The 21,113-nt window shown below is 43.3% G+C and overlaps 1 protein-coding gene across 2 annotated transcripts in view; it reads right to left on the bottom strand.

Moving 5' to 3' along the window:
• FAM219A (family with sequence similarity 219 member A) overlaps positions 1-21,113 on the bottom strand; it is a 65,954-nt gene that overhangs the window by 12,630 nt on the left and 32,211 nt on the right. For both annotated transcript variants that reach the window (XM_032214294.1, XM_032214293.1), the window contains exon 2: positions 17,948-18,047. In XM_032214294.1, the coding sequence (XP_032070185.1) occupies positions 17,948-18,047 (100 nt within the window). The remainder of the gene's footprint in view (positions 1-17,947; positions 18,048-21,113) is intronic.

The following is a 21,113-nucleotide window of genomic DNA, read 5'->3' on the forward strand; positions in this document are numbered from 1 at the left end:
CAAGTAAGACATTTATGAAGTGAGTTTTGCCCCCTTTTTACGACCATTCTTGCTGCAGTTGCTAAGTGAATCGCTGCAGGAGTTAAAGTTAGTTAGCAATGGTTGTTAAGTGAATCCGGCTTTCCCATTGACTTTGCTTTGTCAGAAAGCTGCATAAGGGGATCGCAGGACGCTGTTCTGATTTTGGCTCCCTGAGACAGTCAAATGCACACGATTAAGTCCAAAAACCCTCTTTTTATTTTACAGGCTGTAAATTATGTTCATTCACAGCCCGTAATGAATCCCAAATAGTAGGAAAAAGTCCTACAGTAGTCTGCCAAAGTCCTTCGGGGTAAGGCTGATAAGCACCCACCTTTATCTTCGTTGGAAATGCTGCCAAAGACTTAATGGGCAATTAGCTTGGCACAAGGCACATGGAGCACAGAGTCCAAACGGAGCTTCAGAATTTAAACTGACCAGCATGAACCAAGTTGCTTCCTGCAAAGGCTCACGTCCCTTTGCTCCTCCTTTTACGTTCTATGGGAGGGGCCAATCACCTCCACGCCTTCCTCCTGAGTCGTCCCTTCTGTCTTAACTGTTCTTGCTTTCTGGCACCTCTGCGCATGTGCGCAGTGGGAACAGGGGAAGTTTGTTCCTCTGCCTCGCTGCTGTCCGACTCTGGAGTCTCCGGAGGCAGCACATAACTCCCAGATGGCCCCGGCCCCCTCTCTGCCTCCGACACAGAGCCCTCATCCGAGCCTTCCCCAAACTCCAGGACTGGCCCAGGTTCCTCCCCAACCTCCTCGCTGTCCGACTCTGCTGCCAGCTTCGCAGGCCACAGGCAGACCACAACAGATGCCGGGACACTGTGACCATCATCAATTGGAGTCAGTTTCCAAGTGGCTGAATTTTCATCACGTGACACCGGGGATGCTGCAACGGTCGTTAAGTGTGAAAAAAAATGCCATACGTTACCCAAGCCCTGATGATGTTATCTAGTCTGGGTAATGAAACGTCTGCAAGGAAACCACCAAGGATGGATGGGGAGGGAATGGGGATTTTACAGTATCCTTCCCCTGGAGTGTGGGGGGAATGGGGATTTTGCAGTATCCTTCCCCGGAGTGGGGAGGGAATGGAGATTTTGCAGTATCCTTCCCCTGGAGTGGGGAGTTAATGGGAATTTTGCAGTATCCTTCCCCTGGAGTGTGGAAACCACCAAGGTATCTATACCGTGTACGGCTCAGGGAAGTCGGGGAGGGAAGGGAGGTGGGGTGTTAGGGGGGAGGGGGGATATATAGTATGTGTTAGATTTTAAAGTAACGCGACTGCACGTATACTGTTGCTCTATAATTCCACTGTAAAAATAGGATAAGCTGAATATATTAATAGTAGAAATACACCAAAGGGAGTAGTAGAGGGATAGAAGAAAGAGGGGTAGAGAGGGTGGGAGAGAGGATTGGAGGGAGGGTGAGAAGGAAGGGAGGGAGTGTACTGGGGGAGAGGAGTGGTAGAGGGGGAGGGGAAGTAGGGTAGAGGGGAATGATGGAGGGAAGATGGAAAGTTGGAGGGGGGGGGGCGAAAGAAAGGGTGTATGGAAGGTCGAAGAGGTATATTGGGTTTCTATTTTGGGGGGTATTGTTGACAAGAGGAATGGCTGTGTTTATTGTTTAATGTTATATGACCCCTCTTATGCACAGTATATATGTGACTGTACGAAAATGAAAATGGAAAATAAAAAACACATTTACAATAAAATAAAAAAAAAGGAAACCACCAAGGAGCCCGTAAGTCACTTTTTATCAGTGCCATTGTAACTTCAAATTGTCACTAAATCAGTGGTTATAAGTCCTTCCCGTATGGGGAGTTTGAGGTTTTTGTATTCCATAATATATTACAGGATTGGTGGTTGTTGGCTGTCCAGGTTTAGACTGGCTAATCTTTTCAAAAAATAAATAAAAGAAAGTAAACGGAAGGGGGCCAAAAATTAATTAGCTGGCTGTTGGTCTCCCCATTTGCAGTAATAGAGCTAAGGTTAAAGATAAAGGTTCCCCTTGCACATATGTGCTAGTCGTTCCTGACTCTAGGGGGCGGTGCTCATCTCCATTTCAAAGCCGAAGAGCCAGCGCTGTCCAGAGACGTCTCCGTGGTCATGTGGCCAGCATGACTCAACGCCGAAGGCGCACGGAGCGCTGTTACCTTCCCATCAAAGGTGGTGCCTATTTTTCTACTTGCATTTTTTATGTGCTTTCGAACTGCTAGGTTGGCAGAAGCTGGGACAAGGAACAGGAGCTCACTCCTTTATGCGGCGCTAGGGATTCAAACCGCCGAACGGCTGATCTTTTTGATCAACAAGCTCAACCTCTTAGCCATTGAGCTCTGACTGAAATCCCTGTAAATTTTAACAGCCTGGAGTTGCAGTTCGATGGGAATAATGTCCTCTCCCAGCCCGTCCATCCATCAGGAAAAAAAAGAAAGAAGAGAAACAGTAGCAGTGAAATCACTTTCTGAAGGGCTGATTGATCTCACTGCGTTCCTGGAGAAAAAAATGAAAGCGTTGGTCTGAAGAAGCAGTTCGATAGACTTCCTGGGAGGAGCTTACTGATGGTGGCAGCTTAAAATTAGCTGCCCCCGAATAGGAAAAACCAAAATATTAGCTATAAATATGAATACTAAACAAAAGGAAGAACTAGGAGGGACGCTAGGATGTGAGGTAGTCAAAAAAGTCAAATATCTTGGAGTCAATATTTTAACCTCAAACGGGAAATTATACAAGCATAATTATGAACCACTTTGGCATAGTATACAGATAGAGATGAAAAAATGAAGAAGCAGTTCGGTAGATCGGCAGGTAGGGAAACGACCTGCATCCATTCATCTTCCCCTCTTCGCTCATTGAAAGGAGCCAAATGAAGACAGGAGCCTTTGGACTTCCACCCTTTGAAGAACTGTTAAAAAGTTTAAAATTGGTCTTTTTCTTCCATGCAGCATCAACCTTGTGAAATCTCAAGTTTCTTCTTTCCGCTACATATTCAAAACGGACTGTATTACTGTATTTTTCGGACTATAAGACGCACCATGATTTTGAAGAGGTAAATTAAAAAAAAAAAAGGTTTTGGCACTCTGTTGGGCCTCCCAAACCCTCTGCATGCCTCGTTTTTTTGCAAAAAAAAGGAGGGGGGCATGCAGAGGCTTTGGGAAGCTTGTAGAGTGCTTCTGGGCACCGGGGGGGGGGGAGGAGCAAAACCAAGCAAATAGGGCCTGTTTTTTGCTCCTTTTTGCCCTCCCCATCCCCCAGGAGAACTTTGCAAGCCTCCCAAACCCTCTGCACGTCCATTTTTGCAAAGGGGGCGGGGTTTCGGTAGGCCACAAATGCTGTATTCAGTGTATAAGACGCACCCAGATTTTCACCGTCTCTTTTGGGAGGAAAAGGTGCGTCTTATACTCTGAAAAATACGGTAGGTCTTATTTTTGGGGAAATACAGTACTGAATGATCTCAACTGGGGCTTATATTATGAGCAATCCAGGTCATGGTTGCCCCAAAGGTGCTTTTTCGGGAGGCAACTGAACTTCCTTTGGGAGAACCTATGGCCTGAATGGCCGAGCCTCTCCAGAGAATTAACGGGGAATCCCGGTTCATTTAACCATGTTCCTAACATAACAGCAGCAGTGATTCACTTAACAACTGCGGCAAGAAAAGTCATAAAATATGGCAAAACTCTCTTAACCAATAACTCAATTAGCAACAGAAATAGTTGTGCTCAGTTGTGCTCGTAAGTCAAGGACAAAAGGAGATCATAAGACACGGGGACACTTCAACCATCATCCGTGTGAGTCAGTTGCCAAATATATATATATATATATATATATATATATATATATATATATATATATATATATATATATATATATATATATTCTGAATATATATATATATATATATATATATATATATATTCTGAATATATATATATATATATATATATATATATATATATATATATATATTCTGAATATATATATATATATATTCTGAATATATATATATATATATTCTGAATATATATATATATATATATATATATATATATATATATATTCTGAATATATATATATATATATATATATTCTGAATATATATATATATATATATATATATATATATATATATATATATATATATTCTGAATATATATATATATATATATTCTGATCCCCCTTCTTCGCTCGTTCACAGACGACAGTCAGACAGACTTAAAAGGAAACAACTTTATCAGTCCTGGCTCACGTTGGCTGCGAGCCCAAAATAAACATAAATAATGTCTCTGGCAAAAAGGTTACGCAGCAGAATGCAAAAACAAAGAGCTCTTACAGCAACACCAGGTGTACAGAAAGAAAGCAAATCACTTCTCCAAGTGTCTCTTTGAATCAAGGTTACAGAAAGCAAATCACTTATCCAAGTGCCTCTCACAAACAAACCACGACTGATGAACGATGAACGAACGAGTGAACGTTGACTTCTGCAACCAGGGCGTGGCACCATCAGTCCTTTTATCTCCAGAAGACCACACTAACGAGCCCCAGCTGCATTGTTATTCCTGCATCCCGACTCAACTCACAGCAAACTTCTGCTGAGTCACAACATATATATGTATGTATGTATGTATGTATGTATGTATGTATGTATATGTTTACTTCTCTTCTGTCAATGTTCCCATTGTGTGTTAAAAGTTTAAGCGACTGCAGCCCAGAGGAATGGTTTTGTACGTCTTTAAGGGTCGCCTTTATTCCTATCTGCCCCTGAAAAGTGTTCGGAGACTACAGTTGGTCCAGAATGCAGCCACGCGAGCGATATCGGGTGTACCTAGGTACGCCCATGTTACACCTATCCTCCGCGAGCTGCACTGGCTTCCTATTGGTCTCCGAACGCGCTTCAAGGTGCTAGTCATTACTTTTAAACCCCTACATGGCTTAGGACCTGGATATCGGAGAGACTGTCTCCTGCCACTTACCTCCCAACGACCAATAAGATCTCACAGGTTGGGCCTCCTTCAGGTACCGTCGACTGGACAATGCCGGCTGGCGGCCCCTCGGGGGAGAGCCTTTTCTGTAGCTGCCCCGGCCCTGTGGAACGATCTACCTGTAGAGATCCGGACCCTTCCCACTCTCTCGGCCTTCCGAAAAGCCACGAAAACCTGGCTGTTCCGGCAGGCCTGGGGCTGTTGAACAAGGTCCAGCCTCCACCTAAACGGAATGTCTGGTTTGTTGTTTTTTAAAAATTGTATCTCTTTCTTTATTTTTAATTTTTAACTTTTATCTTGTTCCTGTAAGACGCCCAGAGTCCTACGGGATTGGGCGGCATATAATTTTATTAAATTATTATTATTATTAATTATTATTATTACCTAGAACCCTTTGGTGTTTTCTCAGACCAGGGAAGGCAAGCAGGGGCGGGGGGGGGGTTGTAAATGCATGAAGCTACATCTAAAGAGGCTTGTGTGCCACTGTGGTTTGAATCCCCTCCTTCCACTGTCAGCAGGTAGCTCCGCGGTGCTGTGTGCCTTCTCGGCCGGCTCGCTTCTGTCCCCTCGGTGCTGCCTTTATAGAAATGAAGGAAAATCAGCCCCGTCCTTCCCTTCCTCGCTTTTTAGCCTTTGGCCACATACTGGGGCTTAATTATAGCTTTTCGGAGCGTAGCTGCCATGTTAATTATTCATGGTCTCATCTCATCTCAGCTAAGGCAGAGGCAGCATCCATGCAAAAACCTACGCAGCTAAAACGCACGATTGCAAGAATTGGGTATGTCTCATCTATTGAAGAGAAGGACCAGGGATTCACAGATTAAACAGAGTTGGAAGGGACCTTGGAGGTCATCTAGTCCAACCCCCACCCAAGCAGGAGACCTTGCAGCATTTCTGACAGAGGGCAGCCCAGTCTCTTCTTGAAAGCTTCCGGGCATGAAGCTCCCACAACTTCCAAAGGCAACTTCTGTTCCATGGGTGGATTGTTCTCACTGTCAGAAATTTTCTCCTTATTTCCAGGTTGAATCTCTCCTTGTTCAGTTTCCATCCATGATTCCTTCTCTGGCCTTCGGGTGCCTTGGAAACATGACATGATAGCAGTCTTCCAATATTTGAGGGACTGCTATCAAAGGAAGGTGGGGTTTTTTGTCGGTTCCACCACAAAACCGCAGTAGACAAAAGCGCGCTCGACGAAAGCGCGTACGTGACGTCATCACAGCGCGACGAAAACATCGCGCTGTGATCGATAAATGTAAAAATAAAGCGAAAACCTTACCCTAAACCTAACCCTAACCCTAACCCTAAATCTAACCCTAAACCTAACCGTTAACCTAACGCTAAACCTAATGCTAACCCTTAACCTAACGCTAAACGTAACCCTAACGCTCTAAACCTAACCCTAACTTTTAACCTAACCCTAACTTTAACCCTAACTCTTACCTTTATGTGAATCGGCTTGCTTTATTTTTATTTTTATTTTTATTTCAATTTTTAATTTTTTTCGTCACGCTGTGATGACGTCAAATGCGTGCTTTCGTCAAGCGCGATTTTGCCCTCCGCGGTTTTGACGGGTCACGTTTTTGTCAACTTATTTTCCAAAGCTCCAGAGGGCAGGACAGGAAACAATGGATGGAAACTGTTCCCTTGGTTAATTGTTCTCGTTGTTCAGGATTGTCTCCTGAATTCCAGATTGTTTCTCCCCTTGGTTAGTGTTGTGAACAGTGCAGATGATAGCAGATTCGGACATTGAGGAGGCTGGGAAGGAACATGGGTCAGTCCTGGAGTCTGGGGAAGGCTCTGTTGAGGGCTCTGTGTCGGAGAGGGGGGCAGAGCCGTATGCCAGTCATCAGCTGCCTTCAGAATGAGACATCAGTGAGGCAGAAGAACAGCTGGAGCCTGTTCCCAGAGTGTGCGCATGTGCAGAATTGCCAGATGAAAGGAACAGATAAAGAACAGGGGTTGACTTGGGAGTAAGGCCACAGGTGGCCGATGAATGGCCCCTCCCAGAGGAAATAAAAGAGGAGTGAAGGGGGAGTGGAGTTAGTTCGCTTCATTGTTTCGTGACTCTCCGAGACTCCTTGCCAAGCTCTCCAAGCCAGAGAAGGTCTGTGACTGTAAATCCTCCTTTGGAAAACTTTGCTGGCTGTGAATGAGCAGAATTCACAGTAAATTAAAGGGTATTTTTGTCGGGACAAGGAGTTTGCTTCATGCTCTTGGGAAGCCTCAGTCAGAACAGTTAGAGAGAAGCAAGCTGGAAGTCCGGAGAAACTTCCTAAGAGTGAGAACCATTAACCAGGGGAAAAAACTTGCCTTCAGAAGTTGTGGATGCCCCATCACTGGAGGCTTTTAAGAAGAGACTGGAGAGCCATTTATTAGAAGTAGCATAGGTCTCCTGCGAGAGGAGGGGGTTGGAATAGATGACAGCCAATGTTGCTTCCAACTCTTGTTACTGTTCCTTAATTAAATATTAGTGAGAGTTCTTCAAAGTCAAAAATACTAATTTCTCTCTCTCTCTCCCTCTCCCTACTTGATCAGTTGAACAACCATTTGTTTTTGTTTTCCTAGAAAATTTTTTATTTTCCATTTTTATAGCATATAATCACATGTATACTATTACATAGTCAATATCATGTTGTATTATTAAGTAATTACATCAGTTCATCTTACCATCAACTACCAAAGGGGGGAAAAAAAGAAAACCAGTTATTGGCTCTTCTGCTCTCCATATACCATATTTATCCGACACTTTCTTCCCTCTCTCTCCTCCCCCTTTCTACATCCTGTCTTCCCTCCATCATTTTCTACTCTACTTCCCCTTCCTTTCTCCTTCTCCTCTCTCCCCTTACCACTCCTCCTTATACACCTCATCTTCCCCCCTCACCCTCTCTCCTGTCCCTCTCTTCCTATCTTTCTTCTCTCCTCTGCTTCCAACTCTTCTATATCCTGTCTTCCCTCCATCATTTTCTACTCTACTTCCCCTTCCTTTCTCCTTCTCCTCTCTCCCCTTACCACTCCTCCTTATACACCTCCTCTTCCCCCTTCACCCTCTCTGCTATCCCTCTCTTCCTATCTTTCTTCTCTGCTTCCAACTCTTCTACATCCTGTCTTCCCTCCATCATTTTCTACTCTACCTCCCCTTCCTTTCTCCTTCTCCTCTCTCCTCTCTCCCCTTCCCACTCCTCCTTATACACCTCATCTTCTCCCTTCACCCTCTCTGCTATCCCTCTCTTCCTATCTTTCTTCTCTCCTCTGCTTCCAACTCTTCTACATCCTGTCTTCCCTCCATCATTTTCTACTCTACTTCCCCTTCCTTTCTCCTTCTCCTCTCTCCCCTTACCACTCCTCCTTATACACCTCATCTTTCCCCTTCACGCTCTCTCCTGTCCCTCTTCCTATCTTTCTTCTCTCCTCTGCTTCCCACTCTTCCTCTAATTCACTTGGTACATTTCAGCTTCTGAGCAAACTCCCTTTTGTCTTGATGGTATTTATAATTCCATTTCAATATACATAAAAAAGGAAAAAATAGCAGTATACATGTACAATCATAATACCTTAAAATCCATTTGTTAAGTGAAGACTATCTGTAACTTCCACAGAAGTTATTCACTCAACCAGACTCGGATTTCCCTAAAGCCAGTGATTCCAGCACAACTGTCAGGGGATTCAGGCAGTTCAAATGGGATCTATGACCATTCACCATGGCCAATTCACTGCAGGACATGAGTTTTGGTAATATTAAAGGAATCACAGAACAGAATAATTAAAGAAAAGATGCAAAAGGTGGGATAAAAATGAAAGTGATGGCAAAAAGTAAACTATTTTAAAATGTATTTTAAATAATTAAACAGGGTTGTTAAATTGCTCCGCAGGGAGTGGTGAGTTGGGCTGCATCCCATTCTGGTTCAAATGAGTATAAAGATTTACTGCAAGTATAAGCTCTCTACAAGAATCTGGCCAACTAACAGTCAGGGGAAATCAGCAGGAGATAATGTTAGGAATATAATCTAACGGTTGGGTTGGCAATACATAAATCATGTAACAATGCTATACCTGTTTCTTTAAATCATACTGTAAAATGTGATTGGTTGCTGTTTTCCTCAATCGGCCATAAGAGGGAGCCAGAATGACTGTTAGCTCTCTGTTTGTTAGATGCTGGGCTGATCTGATCTGAGTGTTTTGGAAGCTGGCTGTTAGAAAGTGCCATGAGCTATTGTAAGTTTTGCAACTGCTAGCAAACTTTGGATACTGAACTGATTATATGATACTGGACTATGTTATTTGGATTATCCCTTAACTGAAAGACATGGATGACTGACTGTCTTATCTGTGTATGACTTGGACTGTTTGATGGACTCTGATGAGGTTTGAGGTTTATTCAATTTATATGCCGCCCTTCTCCCAAGGACTCAGGGCGGTGTACAACATTAAAAGAAACACATACTACAAAAGTTAAAAAGAAATTAAATAGGATATCCCCAAACCCAATTAAAATTAACAATGACACATTTTTTAAAAAAAGAATTCAAATTAAAATTAACAATAATCAATACTTTGATTTGTTTTGTTCAGGCCAGGCTGGCTTACTGAAAAAGCCAAGTTTTTCGGGCGCGTCGGAAGGACCGGAGGGCGGGGATTATACGAAGCTCCGGGGGCAGTTCATTCCAGAGGGAAGGCGCTCCCACAGAGAAGGCTCTTCCCCTGGGGGTCGCTAGCCGACACTGTCTGGCCGACGGCACCCTGAAGAGGCCAACTCTGTGGGATCACACTGGACGATGGGAGGCTACTGGTGGCAGTAGGTGGTCTCGCAGGTACCCTGGGCCTAAGCCATGGAGTGCTTTAAAGGTCATAATTAGTACCTTGAATTGCACCCGGAAGACAACCGGAAATCCATGCAGCCGCATTCTGGACCAGTTGAAGCTTCCGGGTGCTCTTCAAGGGCAGCCCCATGTAGAGAGTGTTACTTCTATTTCCACGAAAGTAAAAGCCTATTTAAACTGCAGTGTCTCTGTATGCTGGTTTGTGTGTTCTCCAACACAACTCTCACAAATGCTTCTCTGAACGTACTCGCTCTCCCTACGGGGAGCTTACCTAACAGTAGTAGCAGTAGACTTATATACCGCTTCATAGGGCTTTCAGCCCTCTCTAAGCGGTTTACAGAGAGTCAGCATATTGCCCCCAACAATCTGGGTCCTCATTTTACCCACCTCGGAAGGATGGAAGGCTGAGTCAACCCTGAGCCGGTGAGATTTGAACCGCTGACCTGCTGATCTAGCAGTAGCTTGCAGTGCTGCATTTAACCCCTGCGCCACCTTGGCATAAAGGCATTCCAGATGGCCTGGACTTAGATCTCTTGCGGGAGACCAGGGACTCATGACTTAAGATGCGTTTGTCGCCCTCCCTCGGGCTCAGCCTGGTCCTCTCCTACAACAACAACGTCTATAGAGATTCTCAATCATCCAGGTTGTTTTTTCCCCCTCCAAAAGTCAATTGGACTTTCTTGGTTTGTTTTCCCCCTGAAAACGTTTCATCTTCAGAATCAATGAAGCTTCTTTGGAGGAGAAGGGAAATGCTTTCCAAGGGGGAAAAAAATTAAAAAGTCCAGTTTCCTTTCGGAAAAAGCACTTTTGGGTTCAGCTTCTAGAAGAGCAAAGTGAAAGAAGGAATTTCTGGATAAAGCTACGCTTCTAACACAACTTTTCCTAACAAAACCCGCCCGTCACTGTGATTTCACGCCTCTTTAAAAGTTCCTTGCAGTTTCATTTTGAAAAGCCTTGTTCTCGTTTTTCCTTCCTCCCCTGGTTGGGTGAGGAAGAATAGCCACCCTCAATAGTCCTGCTTTCCTTTGTTCTTCCTTTTCTTTTTTAGCCCACTATTTCTGAGCTGGAGTTAAAATACAATATAAGTAAATCTTCCCATCTCTTCTCTTCCTTTTGAACAGGCCGTATCCTTCCATTCTTGTATTACAATAAAAAGTCCGCCCACCATCTATCTTTATTCTACTTAACTCATGCTAGACCATGACCTTTCTAAGCCAATGTTCTTTCTTGCTTTTCAAAAAGTCGTGAAGAGGCTCCATTGTACCTAACTTTATTTCCAACTGGGACACAATTGCATTTAATGTCTTTTCCTTTGGATCTTTGGCCCGCCACCCTTTCTATTATTCTACTATGCATTGTCTATGGTGGGAAAATGGGAAGGGGGGATTGTATGGAGTTAGATGCTATGTAGCCATAACAACATTCTTTCTAGAAAGCCAAGGTCATCCTTTGTCTCTGCACCTCCGCACCTGACTGGAACTGGATGGGTGGAAGCTGCCAGCATGGCAGTGGGAGATGGGACCATGGGATGGACTTGTGGGTGTGTGGGGCAAGATCTTGAAATTTCAACTGGGCTGGGGAAACCGGGAAGCTTTCAGATTCGGGTTTTCTCAGATGTGCCAACATGTCTGTCTTCACAAATTGGAATTTTAACAATACTTTGCCTTGGACTCTGATTTACGTTTGGATGCTATTTCGAACACTGACATTTAAAAGGTTGCGTGGATCAACCTTGCCACATGTTAGTTAAGCATGTATCCCTCCCCCCCCAATCATGTTGGGAGTAGAATATATTTCCAGCTACAGGTAGTCCTCGACTTACAACAGTTCAAGTTCAGCTGCACTGGCTGCCTGTTGGTCTCCGGGTACGCTTCAAGGTGCTAGTTGTCGCCTACAAAGCCCTTCATGGTATTGGACCTGGGTACTTGAGAGACCGCCTGCTGCCAATTACCTCCACTAGACCAATTAGATCCCACAGATTAGGCCTCCTCCGAATCCCATCCGCCAGCCAATGCCGACTGGCGACTACCCGGAGGAGGGCCTTCTCTGTGGCTGCTCCGACCCTCTGGAACGAGCTCCCCGTGGAGATTCGAACCCTCACCACCCTCCAGGCCTTCCGCAAAGCCCTTAAAACCTGGCTGTTCCGACAGGCCTGGGGCTAAAGACTCGCTGCCCCACTTCGAATGGTATGATTGTTGTGCTTTTAACTATGTATGGTTTTTATGTTTCTGTTATTTTGTTTGTATTTCCCCTCCCTCTTGAGTTGTAAGCCGCCCTGAGTCCCTTCAGGGAAAAGGGCGGCATACAAATAAAATTAAACCTTAAACCTTAAACCTTAAACTTCAAGGAGAAACTTCCCAACAGGGAGGACAATCAACCAGTGGAACGGCTCGCCACCAGAAGTTGTGGGTGCTTCATTCTTGGAGGTTTTTAAGAAGTGTGGACAGTCACTTGTCTGAAATGGTCTAGGTTTTCCTGCTTGAGCAAGGGGCTGGACTAGAAGACCTCCAAAGTCCCTCCCAGCTCTGATGTACACCCACAGGTGTTATTCAGCAGGTTCTGACCAGTTCTGGAGAACCGGTAGCGGAAATTTTGAGTAGTTCAGAGATGTTTTGGGGTTTTTTTGCACTGGTGGGATGGATGAAATTCCACGGAGTGTCCTTTCTAGGACATCCAAGGTCCATTGTAATCTAGCTGTAGCTGTTCATGCCAACATCCTCTTCCCTCCACGTGGATTAGCAAAGGAAGAATAGTAGCCCCTGGGCTTACTAAGACCTTGGAAGATGTCCTACCATAACTTCACAATGGGTTTCCAGAGGTACACGTTTTATTTCCATGATTCATACGAGGTCGTAGCCATCGGCCGAGACTTTTTAATCTTCTTGCAACAGACAATTGGGCTGTCTTTCTCGGAGAATTATATTCCCTGCCAGTTTTCGATTGCAACACGTTCTTTCTTTGATAAGCCTCCAAGCTCTTTCATCGTCTCAAGTGTTGTCGTTTGTTGCTCCAATCGGGTTTGGACTTTGGGGATCCCTACAAGCTTCTGTTTGTTCCTGGGCAGCACCCCCCCAAAAAAAAGACTACAAAGGCAGGGGTCAGGACTGCAGGGACCCCAAATTGCTTTTTTTTTTTCAAAAGGAGCGCTTCCATTTAAATCAAGGTTTGTTTTCCAGGGCTAATCCTGTCCTAAGGCTTATATTTCTTCTTGTCCCCCCGCACCCCGTTAGTCAAATGGAATGGAATAATAGCTTTAGTAACCTTTACAAAGCTAAAAAGGGAATAACAACAGAGCCTTCCATCCAAGTACTCATCGGCTTCCTAACTGTAACTTCATTTCTTGTATTCTTACAATTTGTATTGATATTGTTTCCTGATTGCTTATTTGTACCCTATGACTATCATTAAGGGCTGTACCTTATGATTCTTGACGGATGTATCTTGTCTTTTTATGTACTCTGAGAACATCTGCACCAAAGGCAAATTCCTTGTGTGTCCAATCACACTTGGCCAATAAAGAATTCAATTTAATTTCTATTCTATTCTATCCATATTCCCTTTCCTTCCTTATTCTATGCTAGTCTCTCCATATTCCATTCCATTCCTTATTCTATTCTATTCTGTATTCTATTCTATTCTCTGTTCCATTCTATTTTCTATTCTATTTTTTATGGTATTCTATTCCATTCCATATTTTCTACTCTACTCTACTCTACTCTACTCTACTCTACTCTACATGGTATTCTATATTCTATTCTATTCCATTCCATATTTTCTACTCTACTCTACTCTTTATGGTATTCTATATTCTATTCTATTCCATTCCATTCCATATTTTCTACTCTACTCTACTCTACTCTATATAGTATTCTATATTCTATTCTATTCCATTCCATTCCATATTTTCTACTCTACTCTACTCTACTCTACTCTACTCTACTCTACTCTTTATGGTATTCTATATTCTATTCTATTCCATTCCATATTTTCTACTCTACTCTACTCTACTCTACTCTACTCTACTCTACTCTACTCTACTCTTTATGGTATTCTATATTCTATTCTATTCCATTCCATATTTTCTACTCTACTCTACTCTACTCTACTCTATATGGTATTCTATATTCTATTCTATTCCATTCCATATTTTCTACTCTATTCTATTCTACTCCACTCTACTCTATATTTTATGGCATTCTATATTCTATTCTATTCCATTCCATTCCACTCCATATTTTCTTTTCTATTCTGTTCCATCCCATCCCATTTTTAGCTGTTTCAGTGCTACAGGAGTCAGGGCCCTGTCAGGACCCAACATTAAGGAGATGATGAGAATTTCACATTGTGAGGTCCCAGCTATGGTCTCCCTCCCCTCGCCCAAGAACAGATGTTCACAGAGAGCCATGGTAGTCAGCATCCTGAAAGCTTCCACTCCAGACCAAACAGGAGGGACTCCAAAGCTACTTTTCATATCCCGCCTTTTGCTGTAAGGAGTCCTTCAAATTACTTGATCCATTTTCCTCCACGATTTATCCAGTTCTCCAAAAGGCGCAGTTTGGCAACTTGCAAAGCTGAAGCTCCATGGGGTTTTTGAGCAAGCTATTTCCCCCGTTTCCAGGAACTGTTGTCATTCTGTCGTGCGATTTTGGAACGTTGAAATCTATTTCTAACTGTGTAATCAGCCTTAATAATGATGAACCGATATCAATCTAATCGAGTCTGTTTCATAATCTTGGAAAAAAGCTCAGCCTGGATTCCCTTAATTATACAAGCGGTATAAAATATAAATATAAGAGCCGAGGTGGCGCAGTGGTTAAATGCAGCACTGTAGGCTACTTCAGCTGACTGCAGTTCTGCAGTTCGGCTGTTCAAATCTCACCGGCTCAGGGTTGACTCAGCCTTCCGTCCTTCCGAGGTGGGTGAAATGAGGACCCGGATTGTTGTTGGGGGCGATATGCTGACTCTGTAAACCGCTTAGAGAGGGCTGAAAGCCCTATGAAGCGGTATATAAGTCTAACCACTATTGCTATTACTATAATATATTAAACTTTACACCATCATGTTAGCTTCTGAGGTCAAACAAGCCACTGCTCTTCCCCATGTGAGCATACACAGTTACCGCCGTCTCTGCTATATAAACAACTATACAGACCCTACAGTGGAACTAAACCACTGGGCTGTAGGACTGGTGTCATGCCATCATCACTGTTTTCAGCGGGAGATGATAGGCAGAGGAGAAAACAACAGTAAAACTGAGCTGGAAGGGACCTTGGAGGTCCTCTAGTCCAACCCCTTGCTCAAGCAGGAGGCCCTCAACCATTCCGTACAAATGGTTCTCCAGTCTCTTCTTAAAAACCTCCAGTTGTTGGAGCGCCCACAACCTCTGGAGGCAAATATGTTCTATCCAATTAGGCATTTTACACATGAAGCGGCTGTCAGGGTTCCAAACAGCATCCCAAATTAATTTTTTTGCAGTCTTCCTTGGGAACATCAATACAGACGCTTTTTTTTTTGTATGCAGATGATAACATTTTAGATGTTAGCTAAAGAATCCGAATTGTTTTCAGCAAACGTTAAGCCCATTGTGTAAGATTATAGAATAGAATAATTGAAGAATTGCAGGGGACCTTGGAGGTCTTCTAGTCCAACCCCCTGTTTAGGCAGGAAACCCCATATACCATTTCAGACAAATGGCTATCCAACATCTTCTTAAAGACTTCCAGTGTTGGGGTATTCACAACTTCTGGAGGCAACTTCTGTTCCACTGATTAATTGTTCTCACTGTCAGGAAATTTCTCCTAAGTTGCTTCTCTCCTTGATTAGTTTCCACCCATTGCTTCTTGTTCTGCCCTCAGGTGCCTTGGAGAATAGTTTGAGTCCTTCTTCTTTGTGGCAGCCCCTGAGATATTGGAACTGTGCTAACATGTCTCCCCTGGTCCTTCTTTCCATTAAACTAGACATACCCAGTTCCTGCAACCGTTCTTCATATGTTTTAGTCTCCAGTCCCCTAATCTTCTTTGTTGCTCTTCTCTGCACTCTTTCTAGAGTCTCCACATCTTTTCTACATCATGGCAACCAAAACTGAATGCAGTATTCCAAGTGTGGCCTTACCAAGGCCTTATAAAGTGGTATTAACCCTTCCCATGATCTTGATTCTATCCCTCTGTTGATGCAGCCTAGAACTGTGTTGGCTTTTTGGGCAGCTGTATTTGGCAGTACTGCAAATGAGATGCCTGGATCTGAAAATGAATATATCGGAGACCGAGAGCTGCGTGCTCAACAGGGTAAATAAAGGGAAAGGAAGCACATTTTACATTAGTGATGAAAAATTAGAGCAAACAGGATGATTTCTTGCACCTTGGTAAACAGATGGAGAAATGTGAAGATGCACCAAGGATGGTAAGAGAGGGAGTGGATGTTATGAGATTTATTGCAAGGAATTAATGCTTGTTGATGGAAGTGCAAATAGCTGTGTGTGAGAGATTCTAATATATATGTATGTATGTATGTATGTATATGTGTGTGTGTGTGTGTGTGTGTGTGTGTGTGTGTGTATGTATGTATATATATATATATATATATATATATATATATATATATATATATATATATATATATATATATATGTCACAGGTTCGATTCCCAAACTTGGGTATGGCTAGCTGATGAGAGCTAAATAGCTTGAAATAGATCTATACTAGTCTCCCTTTATTTATTTATCAGCATAAATATAACATACATACATACATACATACATACATACATATATATATATATATATATATATATATATATATGTGTTTTTTTATTTGTGCTGATAAATAAATAAAGGGAGACTAGTATAGATCTATTTCAAGCTATTTAGCTCTCATCAGCTAGCCATACCCTTACTGGGATTTGAACCTGGGGTATATTACATACTAGGCAGAAATCTTAGCCATTAGGCCTTATATATATGATGAGAGCTAAATAGCTTGAAATAGATCTATACTAGTCTCCCTTTATTTATTTATCAGCACAAATACAACACAAATGTAACAAAGGCAACAGTAAAAATATTGGGTTTCTGTCTGGATGGTCTCTTCTGACGAGCCGATAGACAGAGAATGGAAACAGTAGGCTTCCTCCCATATTTGGGCATACCAGGGGTTGTGACACTAAATACATACCTATTTCCCTGGCTCAGCTGATAAAGGAGGAGAACCTTGTGGCTTAGGGGTTAACACATCTGCCTAACATGTAATACAGCCCTGGTTCGAATCCCAGTAAGGGTATGGCTAGCTGATGAGAGCTAAATAGCTTGAAATAGATCTATACTAGTCTCCCTTTATTTATTTATCAGCACAAATACAACACACACACACACAAATACATACATATATATATATATATATATATATATATATATATATATATATATATATATATATATATATATATATATATACATACACATATCAAGTTGACTGCAGTGGAGGTGCAGTGTTTGAAGTGGGTGTGTAAAAAGGAGCAGAATTCATGGTTTTCTGAAAGAATGTGGCTTGAATGCAAAAAAACAAGAACCATATTTTTTGGAGTATAAGACACACCGAAGTATAAGACGCACCAAGATTTTGAAGAGGTAAATTTTAAAAAATAAAATGCACTCTGCAGGCCTCCCAAACCCTCTGCATGCCTAGTTTTTTGCAAAAAAAAAGAAGGGGGGGGGCATGCAGAGCTTTGGGAGGCTTGTAGGGTGCTCCTGGGGGCTAGGGGGGGGGGCAAAACCTACCAAATACGGCCCATTTTTTGCTTGTTTTTGCCCTCCCCAGCCCCTCAGGAGCACTTTGCAGGTCTCCCAAACCATCTGCACCTCCATTTTTGCGAAAGGGGGGGGGGGTTGGTAGGCAAAAAAATGCTGTATTCAATGTATAAGACGCACCCAGATTTTCACTCTCTTTTTTGGGGGGAGAAAAGGGTTGGTTGAGGGCCGGGGCTGTGACTGGTCACTTGTGGGGTTGATCTGGATTCTGAGGGACTCGTAGGCTGCTTGTCGGTCGATGTCTCCGTGGGCAGGATGGGTTGGGGAGAGGCATCTAGAGCTAGAGGAGGAATTTGCAAAGCTTTCTGCCGCTTCTTGGGATCGGACTTACCTAGTTTCACCTGCAGGGGAGACGGTTTGTAATTCATGGCTACGGTCTCGCCCTCTCTGGGGTCACAGTCTCTGTCCGAGATGGAGGCGGCCGCTGGATCCTGTCGGAGGGCAGGAAAAGCACAAAACCCATCAGGACAGCCATTGTTTTTAAAAAATGTTAGTAGATTGTTTAGGCGTTTATATCTAACTTTGATTATTTATACAAATAACTCAAGGTAACAGGCATATCCACCCAGCCACCTTTCATGGCAAAGGCGGGACTAGAACTCACCGTCTCCTGGTGATTGGTCCAAAGCCACCCGATTGGCTTTTATGCCTAAGGCAGGACTAGAACTCAAAGTCTCCTGGCGATCGGCCCAAAGTCACCCGATTTACTTTTATGCCTAAGGCAGGACTAGAACTCACTGTCTCCTGGTGATCGGCCCAAAGCCAACCAGCCATCTTTCATGCCTAAGGTGGGACTAGAACTCACTGTCTCCTGGTGATCGGCCCAAAGCCAACCAGCCATCTTTCATGCCTAAGGTGGGACTAGAACTCACCGTCTCCTGGTGATTGGCCCGAAGTCACCCAATTCACTTTTATGCCTAAGGCAGGACTAGAACTCACCATCTCCTGGTGATTGGCCCAAAGTCACCCAATTGGTTTTTATGCCTAAGGTGGGACTAGAACTCACAGTCTCCTGGCGATTGTCCCAAAGCCAACCAGCCATCTTTCATGCCTAAGGTGGGACTAGAACTCACCGTCTCCTGGTGATTGGCCCAAAGTCACCCGATTGGTTTTTATGCCTAAGGTTGGACTAGAACTCACTGTCTCCTGGTGATTGGCCCAAAGTCACCCGATTGGTTTTTATGCCTAAGGTTGGACTAGAACTCACCGTCTCCTGGTGATTGGCCCAAAGTCACCCAATTGGTTTTTATGCCTAAGGTGGGACTAGAACTCACCGTCTCCTGGTGATTGGCCCAAAGTCACCCGATTGGTTTTTATGCCTAAGGTTGGACTAGAACTCACTGTCTCCTGGTGATTGGCCCAAAGTCACCCGATTGGTTTTTATGCCTAAGGTTGGACTAGAACTCACCGTCTCCTGGTGATTGGCCCAAAATCACCAGATTCACTTTTATGCCTAAGGCAGGACTAGAACTCACTGTCTCCTGGTGATTGGCCCAAAGTCACCCAATTCACTTTTATGCCTAAGGCAGGACTAGAACTCACCATCTCCTGGTGATTGGCCCAAAGTCACCCAATTGGTTTTTATGCCTAAGGTGGGACTAGAACTCACAGTCTCCTGGCGATTGTCCCAAAGCCAACCAGCCATCTTTCATGCCTAAGGTGGGACTAGAACTCACCGTCTCCTGGTGATTGGCCCAAAGTCACCCGATTGGCTTTTATGCCTAAGGCTGGACTAGAACTCTCAGTCTCCTGGCGATTGGCTCAAAGCCAACCAGCCATCTTTCATGCCTAAGTGGGGACTAGAACTCACAGCCTCCTGGTGATTGGCCCAAAGTCACCCGATTGGCTTTCATGCCTAAAGTGGAACTAGAATTGTCAATCTCCTAGTGATTGGCCCAAAGTCACCCAGCCCGCTTTCATGGCTAAGGCTGAACTAGAACTCACAATCTCCCATTTTCTAGCCCGTTTGCCTTAAGCCAGTGTTTCTCAACCTTAGCAACTTGAAGATGTCCGGACTTCAACTCCCAGAATTCCCCAGCCAGCGAATGCTGGCTGGGGAATTCTGGGAGTTGAAGTCTGGACATCTTCAAGTTGCCAAGGTTGAGAAACACTGCCTTAAGCACTGTGATCTCATTTGTTATTATTTAGATTTATGGAGCCTGCAACTGGGAAGATTTCTGACAGTTTACAAAGCAATTTGAAACAAAGCAGAAGAAATCCTCGGCACGGTAGAAGTTATCAATAGATAAGAATCAATAAAATTGCAAAACCAATAACATTCCAAGGCAAAACTTCACACCTCGAGTACTCTGTTCCTTACACACACACAACCGACAACGGGAGAACGGATCGATATTTGCGGGGAAAGCTATTCCAGAGTCAGATGCAAAACAGCGAAACAGCATCAGGCTCTCCAAGTTTCCACCTGCCTCATTTTATGGCGGGGGGGGGGGGGAACGGACGGACGAAGCAAGAGGTCCTTTGAATAACAGAATAACAAAGTTGGAAGGGACCTTGGAGGTCTTCTAGTCCAACCCCTTGCTTCAAGCAGGAATTCTGGTGACATACAAGGGAAACCGATCAAACGTCGGATGAAAAAGACAGTCCTGTAAGCATCTTTGTGCAAGATTTTTTTTTAAAAAAAAAACACTTTCAAATGTACAGGTAATCCTCCAGTTATGACCACAACGGACCCAAATTTTCCATTGCTAAGCAAAACGGTTGTTAAGCGAGTTTTCTCCATTGCTACAGTTGATAAGGGAATCGCTGCAATTGTTAAATCTTAGTTATACGGTTGCAAAGTGAATCCGATTTCCCGCATGGGCTTTGCGTGTCAGGAGGTCACAAAGCACATGCCAGTTTCCAAGCATCCAAATTTTGATCACATGGAAACAGGAATTCTGCAATGGCAGTTAAGCGTGAAAAATGGAGGCTAGAGATGGGAGAAAGACCCAGATTGATCAGCCAAGAAAACAGGGATGCATGTTTTTAGCTTAGAGAACTACTCTAGTCCATATTTATATTCTATATTTTTCTCTTTTCTCTTCTTCTCCTTCTATTCTATTCCATATCTCTCTCTTCTCTTTTCTTTTTTGTTCTCTTCTCTTTCTATTCTATTCCATGTTTCTTAGCTCAAATGTGGTTGTAAATCGAGGACTACTCTATTCCATATTTCTATTCTATATCTTTCTCTTCTCCTCTTTTCTCTTCTCTTCTCCTTCTATTCTATTCCATATCTCTCTCTTCTCTTCTCTTTTTTGTTCTCTTCTCTTTCTATTCTATTCCATGTTTCTTAGCTCAAATGTGGTTGTAAATCGAGGACTACTCTATTCCATATTTCTATTCTATATCTTTCTCTTCTCCTCTTTTCTCTTCTCTTCTCCTTCTATTCTATTCCATATCTCTCTCTTCTCTTCTCTTTTTTGTTCTCTTCTCTTTCTATTCTATTCCATGTTTCTTAGCTCAAATGTGGTTGTAAATCGAGGACTACTCTATTC

Source organism: Thamnophis elegans, chromosome 3, assembly GCF_009769535.1.
Source record: "Thamnophis elegans isolate rThaEle1 chromosome 3, rThaEle1.pri, whole genome shotgun sequence".
In the NCBI taxonomy this organism is placed as follows: domain Eukaryota; kingdom Metazoa; phylum Chordata; class Lepidosauria; order Squamata; family Colubridae; genus Thamnophis; species Thamnophis elegans.